At 44.7% G+C, this 26,511-nt stretch overlaps 1 protein-coding gene and 1 long non-coding RNA gene across 2 annotated transcripts in view; one reads left to right on the top strand and one right to left on the bottom strand.

The window, feature by feature from the left end:
• Positions 1–26,511, bottom strand: part of TRPC5 (transient receptor potential cation channel subfamily C member 5) — a 94,591-nt gene that overhangs the window by 7,733 nt on the left and 60,347 nt on the right. The window contains exons 4-7 of the mRNA XM_057399443.1: positions 23,444–23,780; positions 20,283–20,422; positions 16,249–16,571; positions 11,556–11,751 (exon numbers count right to left, since the gene is read on the bottom strand). Of these exons, the coding sequence (XP_057255426.1) occupies positions 11,556–11,751; positions 16,249–16,571; positions 20,283–20,422; positions 23,444–23,780 (996 nt within the window). The remainder of the gene's footprint in view (positions 1–11,555; positions 11,752–16,248; positions 16,572–20,282; positions 20,423–23,443; positions 23,781–26,511) is intronic.
• LOC130593933 (uncharacterized) lies at positions 4,225–24,656 on the top strand. Its single transcript, XR_008970924.1, has 5 exons — positions 4,225–4,358; positions 10,599–10,697; positions 15,687–15,845; positions 23,448–23,558; positions 24,540–24,656. It is a non-coding gene; the product is annotated as an uncharacterized LOC130593933 (long non-coding RNA).

Raw genomic sequence — 26,511 nt, 5'->3', positions numbered from 1 at the left:
GTCCCGTACAGCGCTCTCGGGTGGCAGCTCTTTGGTAACGCTCATGATAAGCTAAAGACACGCATCCACTAATGCTGAGAGCGTGACCTTGTTGCTAGGAATTTAAAACCGAGTCTGGATTTCACTGTCCTCTCTTTGAGCTTCTGTTGCTGTTGCCCTTGTTCTCATCACCGTTTACTTTCAAGCACTGCTCATCATTACAGCTATAAAACATTCCCCTTCTTAAGAGGGGCCAAGCCCGCAAGCTCAAAGAACACATAAACTCAGAAACCAGCCCTCGGCTTCTCCGTGAGAACAAAAGGGATGTGTGACTTACTATCACAGCGTGGATGTGTCATACCGGCCACAGAATCCTCTTGCAAGTCTCTGCCATTTGAAGTGAGAATTAATCTCCCATAAAGATTTCCCTGTGGGATCGCTGCAGCCATCTTACTGTAGCAGTTGTGAGGATTTTCTAATTCACTCAAAGCGGTGTATTTGCAGATGTGCCACATTTTATATCATTACCTGCTACACTAATGGTCCGGGGTAATTCCAGCATTCATCTCCATCTCTGGGTAGAAAATCTGTTGTTTACATCTCATCAAACCTTTGCTAGAAAGATTTCCATCACCATCTCCTCGCTGGGCCATATGGTTTCGATCATCCTTTGCCAAGTAACAGCCAGTTTCTCAGCTGGTACTGACCCAGCCAGCACAGACCCAGGCTGTTCCAGTCCTCTGCGTGAGGTGGTTTCCACTGCCGCAGCCTCTAGTTTCACAAACCTCTTTGTGTGTTCAGCTCCCCTGTGGCTGGGAAGCTGATGGATGAAAAGGCTGCTACTTCCAGCACACAGGAGCTGAAACACGGGGCTGTCCTGTGGGAAGCCTGTGGCAAAGCGGGGCACAGGAGCCCGATCTTATGACTGCTGAGTTAGCATCCCTGGAAGCACTGGGGTAGTTCTGAGTTCAGGTTATGAAATGGATTGTGGCAGCTCCCTGCGCTCTGCTGTTGCACACTGTGGTTAGCTCTGAATTAGTGCCGTGGTACAAAGACACTGCTAAAACACGATGCTGAGGTGATGGTAATGCTCAGCAGCCAGGCACCCTGAGAGCTTCAAACCTACCCACTGCAAAACAGTAACACGATAACCAGTTACTTAAGTTCCCCTAGACTACAAGGCCAGGTTGGACGAAGCCTTGGGTGCCCTGGTTTAGTGTGAGGTGTCCCTGCCCATGGCAGGGGGTTGGAACTGGATGATCTTAAGGTCCTTTCCCACCCAAACTCTTCTATGATTCTACACAGAGGTGCACTGAGAAGCGTGTTCCTGGGATGCAAATCCTCCCCATGCCCATTAGGAAAGAATAAAGATACCCAGCATCTTTCTAGCTGGCACAAAAAGGGCTGCGTGTGCTTTTCTTGTGTTTTATGATACAACAGTCAGTGGGCTAAGCTGGAAATCAGGCTGCTGCCTGTCAGATGCAGACACAGATGGCTGTGACGATGCCCTTGGGACCAGGCTGTCTGGCCATGGCTGAGTGCCTTGGAAGGAGGCACAGGCAGCTTTCCAGTTGTGCCGGGAATGCTGGCAGAAGCATTTCTGCATCCGGAGTAGCAGGATTGCTCCCTGCTGCTGTCCCAGGAGGTGTCAGCAGCAGCCCCATGAGATCAGGAGTGCCCAGGATGTGGTGTTTTCCTCTAGGAAGGAAGAAGGAGACACAGAGTTCACCTTAAACAGGTGAACACCAACATCTCATCTGCAGCCTATGGAGAAGTCGTTAAACTCTCTTTAGTGTATTTCCATCTCACATGCCTTTTTATTGCTCTCTGCTAAATCCAGAGCAAGAAACAGCACAGAAAATACATCAGCTTTTGGGCAGGCTAGCACAAACAATATACCCTGGTGTGTCCTGAATAGGAAGCATTGCAGAAAAGGGGTCAGGGGAAAGTTATGCTTTACAGAACCTGACACAGACAACTCTTGTGCAGTTTCATAGCTGTTCATTTTGCAATATGTGTTGGGCAAACTGGTGGTAACGTCGGCAGAGCCTGGGGGTTTAATGAGGAGCTCAGAGCTTCGAGCAGCAAAAGCCTATTTGAGGTAAACGGTGTTTGATAGCTTCTGAAGAAAAATATGTCACAGAAAGAAAGAAAAAGTCTGTGAGAGAAATCAGGCACCTACAAAGGCAATTAATGCACAGGTAATTCAGCTGCAGCTGCCAACAAATGACTCTGCTTTCACAGCCGGGGATGACATACTGAAGGATAAGAACTTAATAGGATCAATCTCAGATACAAGAAAAATTACTAGAGGAGGACAATCCAGCAGTAGAAGAAGCAATTAGAACAGTGAGGGAATGAGGCAGCCAGAGAAGAGATGGAAGCGCTGCCTAGCACAAAATGACTGGGTAAAGCAAACGCAATCCTCACCAGCCCTCCATACCATGGGAGCTGTGGTGGCCCCGGGACAGACCCACACTGCTTTGAAGAGGGGCAAGTGGCAAAGCCTGGAGAGAACCAGCCCCCAGCAGACTCAAACCAGCACATACAAAGGGAAGGAGCACTCAGATGAGAGGGAAAAGGTGCCTTGTGTGGAGAGCTGCAGAGCAAAGCCCGTGTGTGAGCACTCAGCACGGGCATAGGCATGGGCAGGGAGAGCTGCTCCCTGTGGCCCTTTCTGCTCCAGCACAGGAAAGGAAAAGGATGTGAAACATCGGCAGGTCCTGAAGAAATACTCATAAAGAAACACCAGTGCTAGGATACAGGTAAAGACTTAACTCCAGAAAAGCACTCTCCTTATCTGGTACAGGCAGATGGCAGCAAGGCCCTTAGGTGAGGGAATCAAACAGAGCGCAAGGGAGAAGAACACCAAAATCAGAACTTTCGCACAGCAGACGTTTCAAACAAGCCATCAATGGGACTGAGCCTTAAAACCCTGAAAGCTGGATAAAGATCCCAGTCATGGCAAAGCCCCTAAAAGACCACACTGTAACAGGGAAAAGGAGGAAAAGCTGCCTTAATTTTGCAGTGTCCAAGGTCCATCACTTCAAACAGATCAAGGGAATGGCCAGTTCAGCGTCAACAAGACACAGAGCACAGCAACAGCAGTGAGTAATGAGTTGGATAAAGGACTCCATCCTTGGAGCCTAGCCAAAGAGACTTGGAAATCATGGGAATTGTGCAGGTCACTGGTTGCAGGAGAAAAGAAAGCCACTAATGGCTTGTGAATACAGAAGGTGGAGCCAAGAGCGCAGGCGTTCACTCTGGAGGACACCAGAGGCAGACCTCCCTGATGAGCTGCTCCTCTGGCCATCACTTCTCAAGATGATCTCCATACTGTGAGCTTCCCAAGATGATCTCCATACTGTGAGCTGGCTGATTTTCCCAGCTCTGGGGAATCAGTTTGTTTGTACTTGGAAAATGCATGCTTTAGCATCTCTGCTATTTATATCTTCCATGTGCAGAATATACTCATAATTAACAGTTTTATTATAGCTTGACTGCGCTACATTCCACAATGTATTTAGGTTATATATATACATCAATTACCTTTCATCTCCCACCAGCATATTGGATAGAAACAAAGATAGCTAATGAGAAGGCCAGGGAATATTACACTTGCGAAAACACCGAACTGCGGATTGTGCTGGTTTTAGTGCAGTTAAATTATGTGAACTGACACCTTTTTTATTTCAGTCATCTTCCAGCAAAGTTCAGGTTTTATTTTAATAGCCAAATAAATCAGAGCAGGAGGAAGGTCCTGCAGACAAACAGCTCTCTGAAAAAGCCTCAGCGGGAAGAAACAATGAAAAAGATATCACTAAGGCTTTGTTCTTCCTGCCATCCATTCCCTCTCCTTTATCACTGCCTGATAAGAGCCTCTTTTCATGCTGAAGGTCAGAGAGATAAGGTGCATCTGTGCTGGTGATGTTAACTACCTCCAGCCAGGTCAAAATCAAGTAATTCACACATGCCCATAGAGAACTGGTGGGCTGAGGTGTAACCCAGAGTGCTGATGTAATTCTATGGCATAAAGAAAAGCACTTCCCCTCGTGTCTACCTGCGCTATTTCCAGAACGTTACCTTTATTTCTGCAGAGCAGGTCAGCCTGGGATTGGAGCAGGAAGGAAGAATTGTCTTCAAATCCATTGCTGGACTGGTGGGAGCCAGATACAGGGGAGAATCAGGTATTTCTCTGTACCCCTCTTTATTTATTTATCCTTTTTTTTTTTTTTCTTTTTTAGTTTCCAAGAGAAATTCTTCCCAAGAAGAAAAATCCCAGTTTGGATCCACATGTGGATTCCAGATCCCAGGATCCACTCTGTGCCATAATAAGGCTGTGCCATCAGCTGGGAAACATGATGTCAACTGCAACACAGGTATTTAAAGGTCTAACAGTTTATTTAGTGTGTTCTTTAGGGCCATTTGTAACTTTCAGATCTGAGTTCTGATTATGAACAATCACCAACTACATTTGATGGTCTTTGCTGCTGACTCCTGTGCTACAGGAATGCTCACCAGAGTACCCGGTCACATGGAGCTGACCAGGAGGGTAGGAACACAGTGAAATCCTGATCGCCCTGACCCTGGGAGCTGTTTTCCTGTGTTGCTGGCATTTCCCTGAAGCAAAGCTCTGCCTCACTGTCTCTCCTTATGCTTTACAACCTTGTTGTGCACATACGTCCACAGCCCTTATGTCCCTTCCTCAAGTAGCTAAAAGAATGAAACGATCATTCCCAAACTCCCATAGTCAAGGAATGAAACCGTGTACATGTACGCAGGTACCAGATGCTTTAGTATTTTTGGCTGGTCATAAGCTGCCTTTCCTCAGCAAAGCTTGACTGTGTCTTGTATTGAGTCTCTAAAGGTCATCCCACCAGCAGGAGAAGCAGGTGCCCAACACCTCTGGAAATCAGCCTGCTTGTACAGTCACTTAATGCAGTGCCTGAGCTGAGCTGAGCTGCCAAAAATTGAGTAATTGCTGAAGAATCTTAGTTAACATCCCAGTCATTTAAATATATCCTTGAGCCCGAAGAAAGGGACCCATTATAAATGTATGAGATCGCTCAAGTCTCCAAGTGAATCCTGAGCCATGCAGGTAGCATTGAGTCAGGAGATGAAGCTGACTCTGAAACCAGGGTCTGAGCTGCAGGAGTCGGACCAGAGAACAGGAACACAGCCCAGGAGCCACAGCACAGCATCCAGGTTATGAGACAGCTTCCTGTTTAATTGGATGGAGTTGTATGTTTCCTATTTCACCTGTAATAAAATCAGCATCAACTTATTTGCTGGACTGCAGTGTGTTGGAAAGGAAATCTCTGAACCACTGGCATCTAAACAGTCATGTTTCAGGGGATTCTTAATATAGCTGTTGCCGTTGCTCAGCATCAGGTGAAAGCTCTTCCAAGATAAAACCTTTTAGTTTTTCCTCAGTATTTTTTCCTTTGTCTTTCACTTTTCCTCTTCTGCCTTTTTAGCTGAAGTCCCCCTGATGCAGAAGCGCAAGATAATGCTAATTGAGCTTGTCAGGCCTAAATAAAAGATGGGATAATGCAGGGGGCTGCAACCTATGTGGTTCCATCTGGATACTTCAGCTCCTGTCATGTAGCAAGAGCAAACCTTGCTGCGCTGCTTTGCACGAAATGGGCAGAGAATTATTGACCTGTCATGCAGGGCACTGGTGTGTTAACTACACCCCAGAAACCAGACCCCACCTGTGTAAATGCCAGCAAATTCCCTGTAATATCTTGATCCAGACCAGGGGTCACCTGTAGATTGCAAGCTTGTCTTGGTTTTCACTTAAATGTAATGGTTTTGCTCCTCTAAGTCTCGAAACGGTTTGGCCGTGGTGGTACACAGGGTCAGGTAAATATCTGGGGTTTCAAAGACTGAAAACACCAGACAGCATTAACTTGCTGATCCTGGTGACAATACTCTCGTGGGCAGGGGTCTGCAGGACTGGCCTCTAGGATGGAGAATTAGTTTTGTCTAGTCTAACAGCAGAAGAAAGATGCTGCGTGTGAAGTCAGAGCACACTGAGTGCTTCCATTTAGAGGCTCTGCAAACACCAGATGAATATTAACAACTTGATTCAAGTCCATGGGTTATATGTAATTAGGCCAAAGCCAGCAAAAAGACAAACAGTTCTACACCTTCAAATGAATACTTGAGCTTGCTAACAAAAAGTAATTAACTGCCTGCCAGTCTAGAGCAAGGCTCCGGGCTAATTTCACACGCAGGCCACTAGCTGTACGGCAGCATCCTGGCACGCTGCTGCTCCAATGTTTTTCCCTTCACTTTCAAATGAAAAGCTCCTGGGGGTCCCTCACATCGAGTCAAAAGCCACAGAGAGAGCATCCAGCCTTGGAATCGATCCCACTCCTCTAAAGCTACCCAGGAGGGACCTGCAGAGCAGGGGTCCAGCGTTTCTCGACACGTATCGCACTCCGCAGGGAGATGTACCAGGAATCTGCCCGTCCAAATGTCACAAAAGGCCTCGAGTAAGTTCAGGAGAGCTTGTGATTTCAATTAATTATTACTGATGACACAGATGAGTTCTGGGAGCGCAGTAATTGAGATCTGGGTAATTACAGCTGCATTGCAGAATGAAGCAAAGACTGGAGCATATTACCTGCTTGCGGGCAGGGACCAACGGAATGGGATGCGTGTGCTGGTCAGCTGGAGTCCCCAAGGGCCATAAAACTGGGGGACAATCAGTGGTATTTCACTCATCCAGCATACCAAAGAACCACTTAATCCCCTTTCCAGAGCCTAGTTGTTTTGCTACATCATAAAAAACTTCAGGAGACATTAATCCCAGCTCATACTGGCAACAGGAGTGTAATAAGAGCGTAATTTCATTTCCTGCTGTATGACAGAGTTAAAAACCAAATGCATCTCAATTTCTCCTAAGAAATTCAAATGAATGGTTCTGAGGGCTTGTGAGATGAACACCTTCCTGATGCTTTGTAATAGCTTTGATTTGAGTCCAGGCTTTGGAGCTGGCCTTTTCTCTACAGGGGAGCAATCTACCACCTCAAACCCTGTCGAGCTGTGAATCTTGAACTAAGTTTATAGATTCATAAAGTTCTTCCTTGGCAAAGCCACCAAGTAATAACTGTGCAGGTCACGCAAGCAGAGGAGGTGCAACATTTTTTTGACAGTACTAAGGGTCATAGATCACAGTGGGGAAAAGAATTTCTGCTGCTGTTGTGAATTAGACTGGGGCCCAATTACTGAGGCAGCTCAATTGGTGCAGAAAACTGGAGGAATTCTTGGTCTCTGTAGATGAAGAAAAGTTTGATACTACTGCCTGGGGGAAATCCAAGGTTACCTTCGAAACAATGGAACAGGGAGCTGAGAAGTCTTTATATTCCGTTGTGCTTTCATTTTAAGTTCTCTGCTATGCAGAATTCCATGTACAATATCCCTACGCTTAATCTCCTGAAAGCAATCACTTATTTTTAGCTGCACATACCAACTGGTTCTGTTTACTGCACTGGTTTTGTTTTGCTGTGCCAAGTATTTACCATTTTCATTCCTGCCCTCCACAATATGTACTAATCCGATCTATCTCATGCCATCATTTAAAACTGCAATCCTAGTTTGGTGTCCAAGGCCCTAAGTTCTCCAGTCTTAACACTGGCAACTGTGTCTCAGCTTGGTCATACACTCCCAGAGTACAAATATATATATTATATATATACTATATATACTACATATAATATATATATACTGTCTTTTGCAGTCACAGCTGCCTGAGATGAACCAGCTTAAAATAACAAGACATGCAAACCAACAGGAGGATACAAAATACAAACCAATTTCATAACTTAATACCTATTGCTAGAATGAAGTCATTCCAACATCACACATACACTGTGTATGACACACTTGAAGCTGTAACACCTTCATTTTCACTCACAGTAGTTAGAGGTCATTTTTCTCGGGCCTATTTTGCTATCCCTGCAGTATTAAGCATCGTTGGACTTTCCTAAAACACCTGAAAGCTCCTTTCGAGATGCTTAAATCTCTGCTTAGTATGTCAGTGGGATGCCTCATGCTGCAGTGCTGGTGTGTGCCATTTATCTCTCTCACTCACCTGGCACTCAGATTAGGAGTTCACACCCCTACGGTTTTCCTCCTGCGGATGGGTCTTAGTTGCTGTTCTTCAGTCGATCTTGCTTCCCATTGCTCCTGCAGCTGCAGAGTCAGAACTGTTGGTACAGTTCCAGTGACTAATTCCTGCATGACTTCCCAGAGCATCACAGATGTGTCCATAAGGAACATGCTTTCAGAAAATGTGTGTAGATTGCTAATTCCCTTCAAAATGTACCCTTGGACCCCCAGTACCACCCACTGCCACATTACTTTGAGGAGATTACAGATTGTGTAACTATTAACAGGCAAGTGGCATTCCTATGAGAAGCAGGCTATCAGATGAAGTGTCCTCATTACCCACTCTGCTACTTTCTGCCACTTAGGAATGATGGAGTCACCTGGCTACTCTCAGATAAGCTCCATTGTCCTTCCTCTTGCCATCATGACGTATTCCTCTGCTATTAATCGGGTGAGGGTATTTCTGTCACGTCTGGAAGGTATTGAGATGAGGACCCGGCCGTGCATCACACCCAGCCGCATTATGTGCTGCTTGCATAGAACATTCTGATCCTCGAGTACAGACGCGGTGCAAATGCTGGTGTGTGTTTGGATTTTGTTTGCTTTGGCAGTGAAACATTGTGCCTGCTGGAACCAGTTTGGCAAAAGAGAAAAATGGGCTGCATGTAAAGAAATCAATATTGAAACTGCCTCGGGGTACCCCCAGAAAGATGCGTTTATTGAAGGCTGAAATAGCTTAGTGAAAAAACCCCAACAAAATTATGGCAGGAAAATTCTTCCTCCTGTGGGTGAGGAATCACTCAGAGCGGTGTGGAGGTTTTACTCTTTGCTTGCCTTGCTCTGCCTTCCACAGAAACCCTGTGGTTTCACGGTGTGCACCTACAGTGCTTAACTAACTACCGAGCCCTAAGCCCCACACTGCGGAGACACAATGAAGAGTGAAGAAATACACAGCAGAATTGATGTATATATAGGAGACAATGGAGAGACGCTAACTTGATGAGTAACTGCTACAAATGCATTAATGTATTTGTCCCTGCAAAAAAGCAGGGGAGAAAGACTGTTTGCATTGCAGCAGTGCCACTGGCTCATTAGCAAGTGGAATTAATTAAGGTGTCCTGATCACTCCATTGCAGGGAAATCAACAGCAGAGATGCACTCTCATCCCTGGGGTCTAGCTCATCTTATTTCTCTGCAGAGCCCTGCACATGGCACGAGGTTTCCTACTGAAGTATTTGAGAAGACCTCCACCCCACCCCAAGGGTCCTTTCCCCTCCTTCTTCCCTGGAACACTGTCATTCCATGTGTATTCAATGTAATTTAAATACCAGGAGGAAGAAATGCCCAGTCTAGCAACCAGTCTACTGTGATTCGGAAAGGGGTAGAGCTGATTACAGGAGGTTAAAAACTGACCCACAGTTGTAAAGCGCAACATCTATTAATGAGTTGTTTTCTTCAGGGAAGAGATTAGTTGATGTTTGTCACACGAGGAAAACTTGTCCCCAAGAGAATGCTGTGAGCACGCAGAACTATTAGCTTCAAACACCAAGCTGCATGAGAAGGGGCTGGAAGTGACTGCTCTTGCCTTCCCAAGCAATGTCACTGCTCTCAGCAGCCATTGCGATATGACAGCTTAAGTGACAAAGAATATCCTGTGGCATTTTCACTATCCTTCCTCTGAGTAAGGACTCATGCATGCTGAATTGGGTGTTATGGCCAGGTTTATCCGGTGAGTTCAGTCCTTCACCTTCAGGCCTCTCACAAACAATACCTTTTGATCTCGCAATTCACTGTTCCCAACTGCTCCAAAAACATTAACACAAGTCCTGCTCTGGACCATTCACTTCAGTTAATTGTTATGATGGGTCTCTGAAGTCATGTGGGATGGTTTGTAATGTGTCACTGAACCACTCAGATTACTCAGGGAAAAGAATGATGAGTGGTTTGTGTCCCAGTGAATGGAAAATACTGCTGTTCTTAGCCAATCTTAGGTTTGGGCTTTCTGTCAGTGACAAGCCTATTTGATGACAATAAAGGAAGGGGAATGGGACAAAAAGGCCAAGGAGAGTATCTTTGTTTCCTGCCCCTCATTCCAGTCTCCCTGGAATGTGAGGAGTAGCACTGAACAAAGAGAAAGCACTTAAAGCACTGAAAGACTGATACAGCTCCCTGATGCTTTGTGATAAGCTGCCTTTCTGCTTGTTTGGAAGGTAAATGGTCCAGTTTTTCTCATACTTTTTAACGTGATAAAGATCAGGTGTCCAAAAGTATCACCGGTTTGACTGGGTCTGTGCTCAGTGTGGCCAGGTAACTAAATCTATAAGCCACTCGAAACAGCGGTTTTGGAACCTGCTCCAGCAGACAACTCAATACTCTCCGTGTGCTTTAGCCAGGAAAGGAGCTCACCCATACATTTCCCCAGAGATTTGTCCAGGAAGTTGGGAATGAAAACAGTAGGAGAGCTGGTGCTGGTTCTATTTTTCCTCTGTTTCATGTTCTAGAGTAAATCCAAGAGCAGAGAAGGAAGTCTCCATGGCGTCTCTACTGAGTGAGCAGCTGAGGAGACGAATGACTTTCCCAACTCCTGTTTCTGTTCACAGGTGATGTAACACTTCATCATCTCACTAGCTCTAAACCTATCATGTTAGGTGTCAGCACTGGAAAGTAAGTGCCCGTTGATTTACCTTAAGTACTGTGCACACAAGATTTAACTTCCTTCCATACTGTCTGTGCAATTTACCTGAACAGCCTTAAAATGCAGGGCCACGCTGCTGCAGTTTTCAATCTGTTGACAAATTTAATCATCAATGTGCAGATTGGCTTTTAGGTACACAGAATGAGATTACAGTAGAGACCAGTTCTGAACATTCAAATGAAGATAAGGTCTGAAACTGGCTCTACAGCCAACTGGCAGCTCAGATCCATCCTGCGCTGAGGTGGCTCGGAGATTATGGGTCTAGAGTGTCAGCTGCCAGGAGGCTGGCTGGTGTTACAGATGGCAATGATCTAATTTCAGTGGGAAGACTGTGGAGTAAGAAATTACAGGACTGGGCTTCTGACACATTCTCAAACGAGAGAACAGTAATAGGAGAGAGGGGGAAAAAATAGCACCCCAAGTTAAAGCCCAACACCAAGAAGCAGTGGGAAGGCTTTCCTTTTAGATACCCTCTCTGCTGCCAAGTAAATCAGCTGCTCATGCCAAGGTGACCAGTGAGGTGACAAGGGCAGATAACAGCTGATAAGCCTTTTCCACTGAGGTAGCATTACAAACTGAGCAAAACCTCCTCTGCAAGCATGATTTTAGGCTAGTGAGTAGAAATCCCAACTATCTGCTGTCAAAAACAGGAGGCAGCAGCCTCCAGCATCCCAGAAGATACGCATTTGCTGCAAGCCAAACAGATGAAGCACATGGAAGAAAAATAAAAGCCGAGAGAGAGAGAGAGAATGAGATAACTTACAGCAATGAGCTGGTAGGAGTTGTTCATCATGGCTATGAGCATGTTCAGCAGCACGACGAGGGAGATGACGTTGTAGGTCCCAAACATAGTGGCCCCAACAAACTCTGTGAACTCGTGTCTGGCTTTCACGTTGGTGACGTAGAGATTGAGCAGACCAAACACAGACCAGAAGAGCGACTGGAGGGTCTCGAAAAGTCTGCAAATAAAAACAGGTTTTTACTTGGCTGCCTGGCTCTGGGGAATGGAAAACAATGCCTGGTTCAGGTGCTAGAGAACACATTAGGCATCAGAAGCCTGGGGCACTCCAAAGTGGCTGCTCAGTGCAGCCATTTATTCTCCCTGGGGACAGTCCTCACTCCAGCCACAGTGACCCATTGGCCAATGCATGTGAGAGCTGTGTCACATCAACATTTGCTACCTGTCCAAGAACCCTGTCCGTATCATTGTGAGGTGCAGCAAGCATAAGTGCCCTGAAGGAACCCAAAGTTCCTTTTTGCGCTCTACACACACCGAAAGAACAGCCACGACATATTCCCTCTAATTAGAATTGCTGTGCTGTGACACTGCTGTTATCTGTAGACACAAACTCTCCTGTTCAATCAGTGCCTCCATCATTAACACATCTGCAGACTCAATGTTCAGGGAACCCACCCCCAAGTACAGCATGACCGCAGTAGTTAAACAGTGCACAACAACAATGCAACATGAGGTAGGAGATGGGAGAAACCACATTGACTTGCACCTTTGCTCTAATACAGGCTGAGAGCTTGCCATTGATTTGGCTGCAAGTGAGCCAGGCCAGTGTGCTAAGACCCTGTCAGTTTGCAGCGCATGAGGTCAAAAATGCTGCTCTCTGTGGCTTGCTTGTGCAGCAGCTAACACCACCGCAGCGCAGGGCCGGCAACAGCACTGCAAGAATTGATCAGTAATGACTGATCAGAAATGACTCAGATGAGAGTCATCACTTTAATTCAGCTCAAGAGGTTTTTCTTCTTTTGAAGTCTTCCTTCCATAGATGAACTAGACCTGACCTCACTGTGCTTTACAGCTGATGAGATCATCCCAGGTCTCTATTTGCTTCAGCCAGAGACAAGTGACCTTTCGCAATCACGTCAAATACATAATCAGCAATCTAAATAATTGCTCTATTTGGGCATCTTTGTTCTGGCTTTCCAGAATATGGCATTTATATAATCAAAAAATGACATTTATATTCCTGTTTAAGAGTTCCCATTTTGGCCGGAGGGCAGTAGGTATTTTCAAAAGCTACTACTGGAAAAATCAATGCAAACAATTCAGATACGTTACTTGACATGCCAGGAATCTGTACCCCAGCCTTCTCCAGGCATCTGCTCCACATGTAACCCCCTTGCTTCGTATGGGGATTTCGTTTCTTTGTATTTTGTGGACATATCTTACGTTTTTCACTGGCCAAGACTATAAAGACTCTTTAAAGCAAAAATCCTTTCTCCCAAAAGTCAGGCTGTTTGTTAGCTTTGTTAAGTAAGTGAGGTGGTAAAATAAGAATGCTAAACATTCCCCTGCTAAAAACGCGAGAGTGCCAGCTATCTTTTAACTATTAGCAGCAGAAGTACTGATTAGGCTCAGGGGAGACAGAGGTTCCTGTCATGAACCTGAAACCAGAGATCACTGCATTGCTCTGAATTCACACTACTAACCAGGAGTATAATTTGGGCCCAGACTAAGGCAAACATGTTTACATGTGGACATGAAAAAGACAGCAACTGGTTTCTGCACCTCTGCAGAGAAGTAAGGCTTAGTTACTCTCTCCTCAGTGTTTAATGCCAGGTCAGAACCATGATCTCTTTCCACAGTAATTGTTTCAGGTGGGGCTCACACCACTCATAGAATCATGGAACAGAATCCTAGAATAGTTAGGGTTGGAAAGGACCTTAAGATCATCCAGTTCCAACCCCGTGCCATGGGCAGGGACACCTCACACTAAACCATGTCACCCAAGAAGCACCCTACTTGGGGGAAGCAGCTTTAGAAAGGGAATTTTGTTAATTGCGATCGAGAGACTCCCCCTCTTGATGAGTACATCCTGCATCTGAAGCAAACTGGATAAATCCCAAAGCACCACCATCTCTCCACAGAGAGCAAGTGCTCCTCTGCTGCAGGAACCCTCCTGCAGCCCCTGGGGAACAGCCCTGGACACCAGTGTGTCCCTCCAGTGAGAAGGAGAGTAGGCAGCGAGGTGTGACTGCCTCCACCCCTTCCTCCTCTTCCTCTCTCTCTTCTCCTTCCTCCAGCTGCCAGAATCACAGCAATAAACACATTTTCAAATTGCCCAAGCTTTCCAAGGTGAGGCTGAAGCACAAAACCTTAAATTATTCATGACTTCACCTCATTGCTGTCACAAAGGAATATTACTTTCCCATGATCTGTGTTCGCAATGCAGAAAATTTCCTCACCAAGAAATATTAAACCCATCCTTTGGGACTAATAGGAAATAATGCAGCAGTAAATAGGTGTCACGTTTTAAACAAGCTGTACAAACACGAGTGGCGTCTTGCTTTTCCTCCCCTTAGGAAATTAGGTCTCATTGTGTGAGCGCCTAGAAATGCTGGCAGGAATCAAAGGGTACTGATTGAAAGCTTTTTACATTTATTCTTTCATTAGGCATGAACTATGAGCAAACCTGAGGTACCACCAGCTCTGACTTGAACTCACTCCAGCCCAACAATACAATGTTCCGTTCTGCAGGTTGCTTGTTCTCAGCCAGTCCCCCATGCTGTGCATCTGCTCAGGGGCCAAGTGTCAGCTTGTACCGGGGGTGTTAATAACGACTATTTAAACCTTTAAGAACATGTTAAATACATTTCTTAAGCAAGTCTCAAACAAAAAGTAACCGCGGAGCATTCTGTCCCCTGCCAGGAGACCTCGGTCCTAATGGATCCCCTCCCACTGCGATTTTGTTTTACACAAGCCTCTGCCATAAAGGCTGAGCCCCCTCAATTTCCTCTCTGTGCTACATTCTCCTTGGCAGGGGGTTTAAACTGAATGCTAGGGTGGGAGAAACTGTGGTCTGTATTTAAGCTGATCTGCACACTTTCTGTCGAGTGGTTCTGTATCATTGCCACTTCCCAAGATATTACACCTTCTTACAGGCTTGAAGAGCTTTTTCTTTTCCCCACTGACTCAAGGCCCTTTTTCTTCAGTCAAATCCTGCTGTTGTTTTTTCCCCTAACCTGCTGACAGTGAAATCCGTAAAGCAACTGGTTTGCAGTGGAGACAGGCCCAAGCTAGAACGCAGAACTAAGCACATCTGCTCACCCTAGCTCCAGGGGAAGGCAGGCTCTGGTTCTGAACTTGGGTTTGCTCCTTCCTGTGCTAGAAGTTGCCATTTAACAAACACTGTGCTCGCCAAACGTTTCTCCCTCTGGCTGCTGCATCAGTATGGACGCAGGTCAAGGAATAGGATTGTGTTAACTTGATTCCTTTGCAAGGGCAGCACGGCACATTTCTGGGGCATGGGAAGCAATTAACATACAAACCAGACCGAAGTCTTTAATTCTGCTTTTCATTAGCACAGTGCAGTTCCATTCACTCCTTCCAGATAGAGGGGGGCTTCCCGAGAAAATTAATCAAGCCTGTGGTGCTCCTGCTCTGCAGTGGAAACCAGCAGCGTGTCTGGTCTATCGAGTCAGGATGCTCTTGTAAAGCTGGGCTCTATCCTGTGAAAACCCCCTGCTTCTTTAAAGCACAGAGCCCACAGGGCAGTGCTGGAGCCTTTCCTCTCCCCACCTCATCATGTGGCCTCAGCCATCATCTGCTTTTGATAACAGTGCAAGTGTGTCACAAATCCTTTCTTAACCTCAAGCCTTCAGCTGAGGAAGGGTGGAGAATTATTGGGCGTTATGACAAGTTTCACTTCATTTAGCATAGCCTGGTGGACAACAGTTCTGGTTTGCTTGTTTGCAGGGCGTAGGCCTTTTTCTAGACCGTGCTTTATTTATTTCTCTTCCCATTGTGTTTTAAGTACTGTGCAAGCGGCAAGAACAAAGGCACAGGGGCTGATTATTATAATTATTTGCACTATTAGTAATTAAAACAAATACATCAGAAAGAGAATTCATGTTATTTTTCAGCATGTGCTATCTCTTTCAGCCCTGCCAGCTGTCACCACAGCCATTTCCATGCCAACATCTCAGTAAAGTATCAGCGTTTCCAGCAAAAAAAGGGTTTTGCTGGGATTGTAGTCTCACCGCACCGCAAGGAAAGCAGAGAAGCCTGCAACGTCATCATGTGTGCATAAAAAAGCCCTGGGTGAGACTGATGTCTTTTTTCTTATGTTTCTCCCTTGTTTGCTACATTTTGTTTAGCTTCTCCTTCTTTCCTTCTTTACAATTATCATGGCCAAAGTATCCTTGCTTTCTGAAACACACTGGGATTGAACACAGCCGTAATAAAACGTAAGTTTCAGGATCACATAGGGTGACAGCTTCATCCAGAACTTGCAGACATAAGTAAGTCTTTCTGATAGCAAAGCTCAGCAGAATGTCTGCCCCAGTTCCCTCACACCTTTCCTGCAGCATCAACCAGCTCACCTGATACTTGCAAATGAATAAATAAGGGCACTGTCAGCGCAGCGACAAGACACCAGGCAAAGGCAGGTAACAGAGTGACAGTGGAAGTCACGCTTACAAATGGAAAGGAAAGGACCTCTTACGTGGAGAAGGCATTGTTCTGTTTCTCACATCGGATCCCCTTGCAGTTGTTGGGTTCCTCCGAGGCACTGGTCTCATAGTAAAAATAAAGCTGGTTCAGTCCATTGGCAAAAGCCAGAAGCACCAGGCAGTAGATAAAAAGGAACTTAAGGATGTCTAGCAGCATGCGTCCCAGAGAAATCTGCAAGGGTCCCAGGTGTGAATTTGCTGTAAACAGGGATATGAGACGCAAGGAACTTAAGATGTTGGATATTGCAAAGAGGGCTTCTGCAATGAGAGTCGGGTGCCACATCTCCCACTCCTCCCTTGGACGAGAACCGTTATACTGAAAGAAATAACAAGGGTATAAAAGTTAATTATGTTGTAACTGCTCTCAGATAACGTAAAAAGACGCATCCTCTAATACATGTAACCGCTACCATGAGAAGTAGTTTTAGACTCTTCAGAGGCTTCTGGAACATTGGCTGGTCTTAGCCTAAACTTAGAAAACAAGGCTTTTGAATTCTGAGTTCACTGTTTGCAGGTCCTTCAGGTCCACGGGCTCGTCCACAACCTATTTCAATGCTTAAAGAGTTCAGGTCAGAAATTCCCCACTACCTTTTCTTTCCTTTTGCTCCTAAAAATGATCGCACATTGAGAACACTTGCACATTCCTGGAAGAATCCAGGGGATGGAGGAGGGAAGAGGGGAAGCAATGAACTGGTGAGCCTAAGAAATGGATGCTTTCCTTCCCTGGTAATCTCAAAACCTCGCCAACAGCCCAGAAACAAAACACTTTCTTCAAATTAATTTTATTAGTTAATTTGCCATGGCAATTTTAGGAGAGTTGCTAAAGCACAGGTCCTAATTACAGCTGAAGCACTGGATACATTTGAGTGCATCAATTATAACATTAACTTGGTTTGTAATGCAACTGTAAAAGCAGAAGCATTTTCTGAGCAAAGAGCAGCCAGATGCAAATAGGTTACACAAACGAGCTGGTTGTATAAATGTTAACTACTCTGGCTTAACTACGCTGGCACAACAGAATGGAGTCAAAGACATTTTAATGTCAAGAATAATTGTCCTCTTAACATTTGTCTCTGCTCATTTCCCATGTATAAAAGGCAAAAATGTACTTGGAATATATAGCTAACAGTGCAGCCAGTGTGTTTAGGACTCCTAAAATAATTTTTGTGTCTCTTAAAAGGAAGAAACATCAGAGACAGATGAATTTAGGGGACTTTTCTATTTAAATCTGAAGGTCCAACATGTGAGCTCACAATTTTCTTTCAAGGACACAGCTGAAAGCAAGTTGGTATTTCAAACAATTCCTCTGTATGGCGGAGCTGAGACATGATACAAAGGCATTGCAGCATGACCTCTGATTGTTTCTGACATTTCCAAACTGCTCTTTATTACATGAACATCATGACCCGCGCCTGTTAACTTGATTTGAAGATGGGTCTTAAAATGCTTACAAACAGGTAGCCATGTTAACTTTTTGCCAGTATCCAGCACTGGGGGTGGGTGGGTGGGATTGGAAAGTCTCCCCTGCACAGACAGCAGATTTGTATAGCTGTTTGCAATTCTCTTCTGCATGCTGCCTGGACATAGCAGCCCAGGGTCCCTCTGCTAGGGCTTAGCATAGACTGCATGTAAAGGTATGTGAAAAGGTCATCTTCATCTCACATCTATTATTAAAGCAGCTTGTTAGGGTCATATATTGGCCCTGATGATATATCCCTGCTTGGTAATCAGTAGACTCTTCAGAGCAACCTAGCCATCACAGATAAAAGATTTCAGAGGTATCTAATGAAGCTGGGTGTCTAGGGAGGCTGGAGTTGGTTGGGTTGGGCATCACAAAATGAAACAGAGCAGAGATGCATTCAGACTAGTACAAGTAAGTTACACCAGGCAGTCACATTTACCCTTCCTCATTACATGATAATTCAATGCAACAAAGGAAAGCTGATTAAGAAAGTATTTTTACCCTATAATTAGCCGGAAGATTTCATTGGTATTGGATGATATTAGGGTCAGGTCTTGGAACCAGTCAAATCAAAACAAGAAAAAGTCGCCACATAAAAACAAGGATGGAAAACATTAGTGTCAGTTTGCAATTTATTTTTCTGATATTTGGCAGAAATCTAAATGTCCATGTAATCCTTTGAAGTTCTAAGAAGTGTTAGAACATGGTATATTGGCATATATCCCAGCCTTTTCCAGCTCAGGGCTGTTCTATAAATAACAAAAACCTTTACAAATCATGTTGCAAAAGGTTTTGAAGCCATTATCAGTGTTATATATCCTCATGTTTCAGAGCATACTGCAGCCTCTAAGTGACATAGGTCACTTAGAAGGGAACTTCTGCGGGCATGCTGGTTCAGAACTACTCCGATAGGAGATTTTATGCACCTCTCAGAATTGTCTGACACTGGAGCAGACCTTAGATCAGCCAGGTTTAATCCAAGAGGGTCTGATCTGTACTCAGAGACAGATATATTCCTTTTGTGTACTGGCATATAGGTCTTTGTAGTCAGCCTGTAAGTAACTGTAGCTCTTACAGAGTATACAAACAAAGCTGTACCTCCTTTGTACATGTGGTTTGGCTATGAGCTTAAATCTCAGTATGTGACTGTGTAAGTCTATGGATGCACAGCTCTTCTAGTCATTTGTGTGTGAGAAAGAACAAGATTGTTAACATTTTAAGATTTGTTTGTGAATCTTCCCATTTCCAGCATTATTTTTTTTTATTGCTCTCAGTTTAAAGGCCAACCTTTCAAGTCTGTAATTTCCTCCCTGGTTCTGAATCCTGGGAGAAAAAAGATGTAATCTCTTCCTGCTTTGATGCTGTTACAGAGCTGCCTCTTCAGGGAGCAGCAGCTATGTTAAAGCTCTTCCCTTTGAAAAGCTAACTCAGTGCTATGCAGCATCCTGGATTTTTAAAAAGACCCCACAGCAGACTGCTTGCCATGGTGGAGTCAATGAGCTTTGTGCTGCTTTCTCCTCATTTCCTCTCTGCCTGTGCACATGCTTGGGTGGGACTAAACAAGGTTACCTGGGGGAAGTGCTTGTCCTGGTTATTAGGAGCTGGGCTAAAACAAGCAGTATTCTTCTAGCAGGGCAAAACCAACACAGTAGCACAGGGAACCTGGAAAGTGCACAAATGGCCAAGGAGCAGACTTCAATTACTTGATTTACACCTGTGTAATTACACTCACTGCAGTGCAGTTACTGCAGATTACCGCAGATTCAGACCAAGAGAAGAACCAGGCCAAGCACGCACAGACTGAAGTCACAGAGCCATTGCATAAAGAAGTTTGCAGGAGACCATTTGTGCCTTGTCTGGGTCTTTGAAACAGAGAGACAGAAGGAAAGTGCTTCAGGCCATTCTCTGGCTTCAAAACATGGGCATACGCTAAATGGAGCATCAGAAGCTGATAAATGTGGAAGGTGCTTTTGAGGATGAGCTCTGCTGTGCGTTCTTGCCATCAATGGAAGATGACAGTGAAGCGTCTACACAATATCAAAGTTCCAGCATGCTCCTTTGTCATTTCTTTGCCTATGGTTTAAAGCTATATATTGAAGAGAATAAGTTGACTCTTTTGTATGAGACAGAAGCCTCCTACTAGCAGGCCTGCTTTTCTTGGTAGACTTTTCACAGCTTATAAATCTTGGCTGCAGATGCTTTCAGATAACCCTATTCTTGCTTTTAACTTTACTGTTTTATTTTAGATTCATGTTTTCACTATATCTAGAATTGTTGAAAGATGTCCAGCGTCAGTATGGAAAACAAAACGGATGTTTGACAACTAAGGAGCTACAAAATTGACACCAAATGGGGAAACTTCTACCTACTGCCCAAACAATCTACTTCAGTCTTGATTTAAATGTCAGGGTGAGAAGGATGAGCATTCTCCAAACAAATTCCTAAGCTTTCCAGGTGAATTTCCAGGTGAAAAAGCAGCTTTTCTCTTTGATTTTGACAGCTACTACCCTGTGCACTACAGTTCTCAGAAGCGAGTTACAAATTATCTCTCCCAAGATACCGTACCTTGACGTAGGCAACAATTTTAAGGGAGATAGTTGCAAGGTAGAGGGAGTTCATTGCAAAATCCATCAGATTCCACCAGTCATGTACATACTCATTGAATCCACCATCCCACATCTCCTTGATTTCTCCCCAGATAAAACCTGTAGAAAGAAAGAGAGTTCATTGACATGACAAGGTATTATTTGCCATTAAAGCACTGTGTATACCTGCTGAAATAAAAGACAATTCTAAATTAATAGCTTGGAAAAAGTGTCTCATCCCTCCTGTCTTTGACAAAGTACAATAGTGCTGATCATGAAGCATTTTACAACTCTGTGGGGAATGGAGTCTAGAGAGAGATGAAAAAGACCCAGGTTTCCTATGTAGGGCTCCAGACATACACACAAGGAAACTGCTTGAAATGTATGTTAATTACAGCTAGTATGAGCGGATTGGCTCAGGTCAAATTTGTTCTACACGAATAAACTATTTATGCCACTGTATTTTATATAGTTTCTAACAGATTGTCTGCTCTCCCAGAAACTATCAGTAACTCATTGCTCAGTTGGACAGCACTGATTTTTCCTGACTGTCTCTGCAGAACATGCAACACTAGCACCGGCTTCTGTGTGCCAGTACATTTCCTCCCTGACCTAGAAATATCACACCAAAGAAGGAAGAAGTGAATTCATTCTCTGTGCTCAGTCACTGTATTGATGCTTCTTGCTGCATAAAAAGCCCATTGGGACCACTTGTGAGAAAAGGTAGGACTCGGCAGGAAGAAAGGCACTGCAGCCTGGCAGTGGGACTGACTCACCTGGTGTCAGATACGGCTATGGGTTCTGTGAGGTGAATATTTGCTCCTGAGGGTACGGCCAGAGCCCATCATCTCAACTCTGAAATGCCTTCTGGTAATCATTTCTGGCACCTGCTAACCTTCACTCTACCTCCTTGGGGCTGGTGGGGAGAGGGCCAGCTTCTGAAGTTCCTTACCTGACTGCTAGACTCACAATTCTAATTCTAAGTAACTTACGTGTCCTTTACTGTAGAACTGTTTAAGCATTTTTGAAAGCATAAGTCCCATTAAAAGCAAATGGCAGCTAGGCTCCTTCATCATCTGTATGCTTCTGAGAGTATCTATAGAGCCCCCACATACTTTAAATTACTCAGTTTACAACATTTTCCTTGAATGAAGACCCGAAACATATGAAAAGAAAAAGAAACCAACAAAATACACCTTAGGTGCATTACCAACATAGTTACCCAAATTGCTGCCGGTCCCTAACCACAGGACACTGCAGTGGTCACTGAAATGCTACCAGCAACTCCAGCTTTAGGACCTGAAAGCTCGATCTGAAGAGCAGATAACGTTGAAATGAACTGCTGCAAACACCTAAATATCTATCTTAGCTCTTCAGCTGCCAGCCAGCAGGTCAATGGTCAGGCAACGTCAAGGCCAACGGGGTGGTTTTATTACAGCTGCCTCCAAATCTTTGCATGCACACAAAACCATGGAATGAAATAAATCAACAGAGAGGAGCCTGTTGAAGAACTCATGCACTGTATTTATAGAGAGTTATCGCTGCTGGTTACTATAGTTACAGCAATGCCGTGTGTGCCTGCTCTCTCTCTCCTTTTATTGTGGAAAATATTTCTTAAACCATAACCTTTATGCTGGTGAAACTGTTCTAATTTCTCAATACACAGTCCCACAATATCCCTACTTATCCAAAACACAGGAACTCCAAAGGAGGAGCAGGCAGCTGTAAGAGGTGACTTTGACAGGGGTTTTTTAATGGATTATCCTTCAGCTAATCAATTTTGCTGAAATGTTTACCATTTCCCTCAGTTTTAACCACAAAGTTAAGGATAAAGTGAAGAGATCACCTAAGCTCAATAGAGACGTTTAACCTCCTCAGCTTATGCTGGAGTTTCTACCAACACATGTGTTCAATGGCATAAATCAGTTTAACAAGATGGTGAGCCTTGAGTTACCATTTGTAAGTTGTGGTAGAGCTATGGAAGAGGCAAAGTGCCCTGGGTCACCACTGGAATGGATTTTGTTTGCAACTCTTATTTTCTTGTTTTCCACCAGCATCAGTGTGGCTTTCCAGGCCACTGCCCCCTACCAGACAGTCTTAATTCACTGGTACCTGATCTCTGGGGTTTTGCAATGAACTGACCAGGGCTGTATTGGCAGAGGATGGAGGAGAGCTGTAAAGGTATGGAAACCACTTCCAGTGAGCAGGCCTTCTGGTAACACCCCAGCTCATAGTGGTGCTACATGTTCATGGCACAGCAAAGGAGATGTGAGTGTAGTTAAAGGGGAGATCATGCTTCTAATGGAGGTCTCAGGTTTTTGCTTGCCTTTGTGTTGAAGCTCAGTTTGAGAGGGTAAATGCTTCTTGCTCATAAAAAACACATCCAACTTGGTTTCTCTGCTCTTCTCCCTCAGAGGCTCTATCTGCTTTCTCCTGTCCCATCTCACTACCTCACCCGTACGTCCTGCCCTCAGGAACACTGGCACCTTTTCTTCACAGCTGTGGTTGCCCACTGTGACTGCAGTTAAGAGCCTCCTTGTAATAAACACTCTCTCCTTCCAGTGCTTATATTAGAGCAGTAGATATTGATTTAGTCGGTGTTTATTAGCACAGAGGCATACGGCAGAGTGAGATTTATCTTTTCTGCCAGCCTTAGGCTATTTGGGAGTCTGGGACCCCAGGAATCAGGTCTGGTACCTGTGCACTGGCTCTGGGCACAGATCAGTGAGAGGGTGAAAGCAGAGTCAGGCTCTGGGCACTGCCTTCTGCCACGTATCAGCCAGCAGAACTAAGCCAGCATGAGAGGTGACACTATTTGTTACTAGCATGACCCAGAAGCTAATTCCTAACCCGTTCCTCACACAGAGCATGGGGGAAGCAAGGAGAGAGCTGTGTCTGCTGCGGTTTACTCAGGGTCATGTCTGATGGCATGTCAGATGGCAATATGAACAGCAGAAGAGCCCTAGGCCAATGGGATCTGTTGTTCCAGAAGGAGCCCAGCTGTTTTATGCAGTTACTGAAGCTGGCTGCCAAATCTCTTTACATGCTGCTGATGCTGAGATCAGGAATGAGTCTCCCCACAGTTGCCATGGGTGCGAGTCAGGAGACTGTGGCTCAGGCATGTTTGTGTTTGTGATTTACCTAGAACCCAGGGCAGGATCATCCATTCCACGATGGTGGGAGGTGGTCCCTGCATGTGAAGGTCAGTCCTGACGATGTGCTGCGACGCCAGCAGGAGCATGAAGAGGAAGGTTAGGTAAGAGCCGGTGTGGCAGATAAACTTTATAAATGGCTTTTTAATGAACAGTCCCAGCCTGCTCTTCGGTGCAATCAGATATGCCACGGATAGCACAGGAAATAGCAGTCCAATGGTGACACAGGTCAAGAGTTTTACTGCCCAGTGTTTCCGCCTCCATCCTGGAAAGCCATCATACCAGAGTGTTGCTAGTAGCTGCTGGCAGTTTGGCTGAGCAACAAACTGAGGAGAGGAAGAAAAACCAAAGAAAGATCATTACTGACTGGTGCTTTATGTGCACTCCCCCATACGTATGTGTTAGAGCCCACACAGACCCTCATGTTGAGTTTAGGGCTGGTTACGGAGTGGAAAAGCGTATTTTGGAGACAGAGGGTAGAAAAGAGGGAGATTTCACTCTTGTTTTTCTGCATAGGGTTTAAGATTTCTTCTGGGAGTGTTTTTCTATTTGAAGCATCCTTACGTAGATCACTCGCTCACCACACAGGAAGCCTTGTGCAAAAGAGCTACAACGAAAACTACTATGAGCTTTTTCTCTTCCCATGTGTTTCTCTTCCAGCACGTTTCTTCTCAGAGTGTTTCAGGTCTCGACCGCCTCAAACAAATCAGCGTCAGCATCTTTAGAAAGTGACTAAAAGATGAGACAAGAGGGAAAGGGTGTGTGAGAGAGGGAGAGAGAATGCCTCCAGAAGCGTGTGGGGTGCAGCACGTGGTTTAGTGCAAGGAGGCCAGCATATGTGTGTGTGGGCCGGGGGGGGCATGAGACAGCATGCAGTAATGTGAAGTGAAGGCAGGCGATGTCTGCTGGGAAGCAGGACAGCACGTCTGTAAACGTGCCTCGCTGTTACAGAGGAGAGCAGCTGTAAAACGGAAGGGATGAAGCAGAGGCAAACAGAAATCTTTGATCAGTACCAAAAGTGACACTGAAAGTTCACCTTCACTCTGCAAAAACCAGCGTTCTGATGGCGATTTACTGCATCCCAGTGACTCCATACCAGACACGCTCAGGTTGCAGCTACTTCAGACTGCTCCAACACCTAACATCCTCTGGAAATTTAAACTCTGGTCTATGCCAGCAGACTTTGTGCTCCTGATCATACCCTGACAGCCCCATGGTTCTCAAAACGTTTCCCATCGCTCATTAGAGATGTCTGCAAGACCAAGACAGCTTTGTTTTCCTTACGCATCTGATTGCTAATCCATCTTAATGAAGTTACACTTCTGAGCTAACAAATTCAGATGTCTCACTGAGCAATCTCAACTGTTGTTTGAGGATGCCCATTACACTTTGCTGTAATGAAACCAGAAAAACTGTCTTAGCGTGGATACAGTTACTGATAAACATACTCCTGCAGCAATATAACTACATCTCTGATAGGACACAGCTGTATTAGAAGGAACCACACTTCCAGTGGACACCATAGTTCTAACAGCGTTTACCAAGGAAAAGACACCTTTCATAGAAGACTAAACCAAGGGCAAGCAAAGGGAAAACCAAGTTGCTCAGTCTCATAAAGTCATTCATTTCTGTAGGTATTTTTAGATCTTGTGAATACATTTTATATGCTACATCAGGCTGTTTATATCAGAATCAAACCATTCTGGAATGGGTAGTTCGAATAGATGAGCTGACCTGAGTTAGTATTGAAAGTAAGATCTCCAAGAGGAATATCTGGCATTTATGAAGTGGGATGTTTATCTGTTACTACTATGATAAATAAGACTGCTGCATCTAACATACAAGTGACACTGCTCCAGAGGGCATCAAGAGACAACATCAGAAACACACGTGATTTGGAACCAAGCTACACACGTGTGCAGCAGAAACTGGACAACAGTTGATGGGGTGATGAACTCCAGAAGAAACCAAGACCTGCAGCCTGCAACGATCAGAAAATGTTATTGTAAAAGTCTGGAGACTTGGAATGCGGAAACTGGTGAAAGAAACAATTCCACAGACACTGCAAAACCATCCAGCACTGACTGTCCTTTAGTTGGCTGGGGTTTAATCTGTGATTTCAGAAGGGTCAGCATGGGTTGTCTAAAAGCCAGAAGAAACAGAAGGTTACACTGCTATATATTCTCTTTTAAGATCCCAAGCAGGAGCTGTGCCTGGATGCGTTCTGCAGTAATTTACATGGTAATAGATGGTGCCATTTCTCTGCGATGAGGTACAACTTTTTTTGTAAGGGGGAAAACGTGTAAACACATTTTCTCTTCATCACATATGAGAGAAAGCTCTGAGGGGAGAATAAAACTGTTTTTCCCCTGAGTCAAAGTCAGAGTCATTTGAGGAATCAAATGACTGCGAGTTCCCCTGGTTGCTGTGCAACTTGCGAGCATCTTAAAAGCGCCTCTTCTCTGCCTAATAGCTCATTTCTAAAACCTGCTCGCTGTGTTGTATCTGATGTTAGTTCTTCAAATGGAGAGAAATTCACACATCATGAAAGTGCAGCTTTAAAGACCAGCCTGGCAAAAGGGAATGGAAACCATTAAATGGAACCCATTAAATTTTCCAATCAAGCCCATCCCAACCTCACTGAAAAAGGCCTAAGGGAAATTTCAGCATACCGCAGAAAGAAGCTCTCCCTAATGTCACAAACCATCAAATGCTGTCTTTATTGAAGGTAACGCTAAGCACTTACTAATGTGGGCTTTTACTAACATATTACTCCAACATATGAATCACAGATTTAATAGTGCACAGATAGATGAATGCATGTAAAATATAAACCCATGGAAAAGCTCAGCTTTAGGCCTTTCAGGTGTGAAGTAGCCTGAAACTGTAATAGTATCATGGAACTTTGGTTATCATTCCACAATCTCTAATTTCTTCATAAAGTTAAGGAAACAGTCTCACTTCTGCTTTGTAAATAGACAGAACTAAGATCTGGGAAAGCAAATTGACTTCTCCAGCACTGCTTATGCCAAGGCCTTTCGTGAGCACTTTCCAAGT

This window comes from Pezoporus wallicus, unplaced genomic scaffold (genome assembly GCF_028554395.1).
Source record: "Pezoporus wallicus isolate ANWC-B61680 ecotype Strahan unplaced genomic scaffold, APGP_CSIRO_Pwel_v1 contig_13659, whole genome shotgun sequence".
Lineage (NCBI taxonomy): Eukaryota > Metazoa > Chordata > Aves > Psittaciformes > Psittacidae > Pezoporus > Pezoporus wallicus.
Note: the sequence above shows the minus strand (reverse complement) of the source record. Positions and strands in the feature narration are given on the sequence as shown.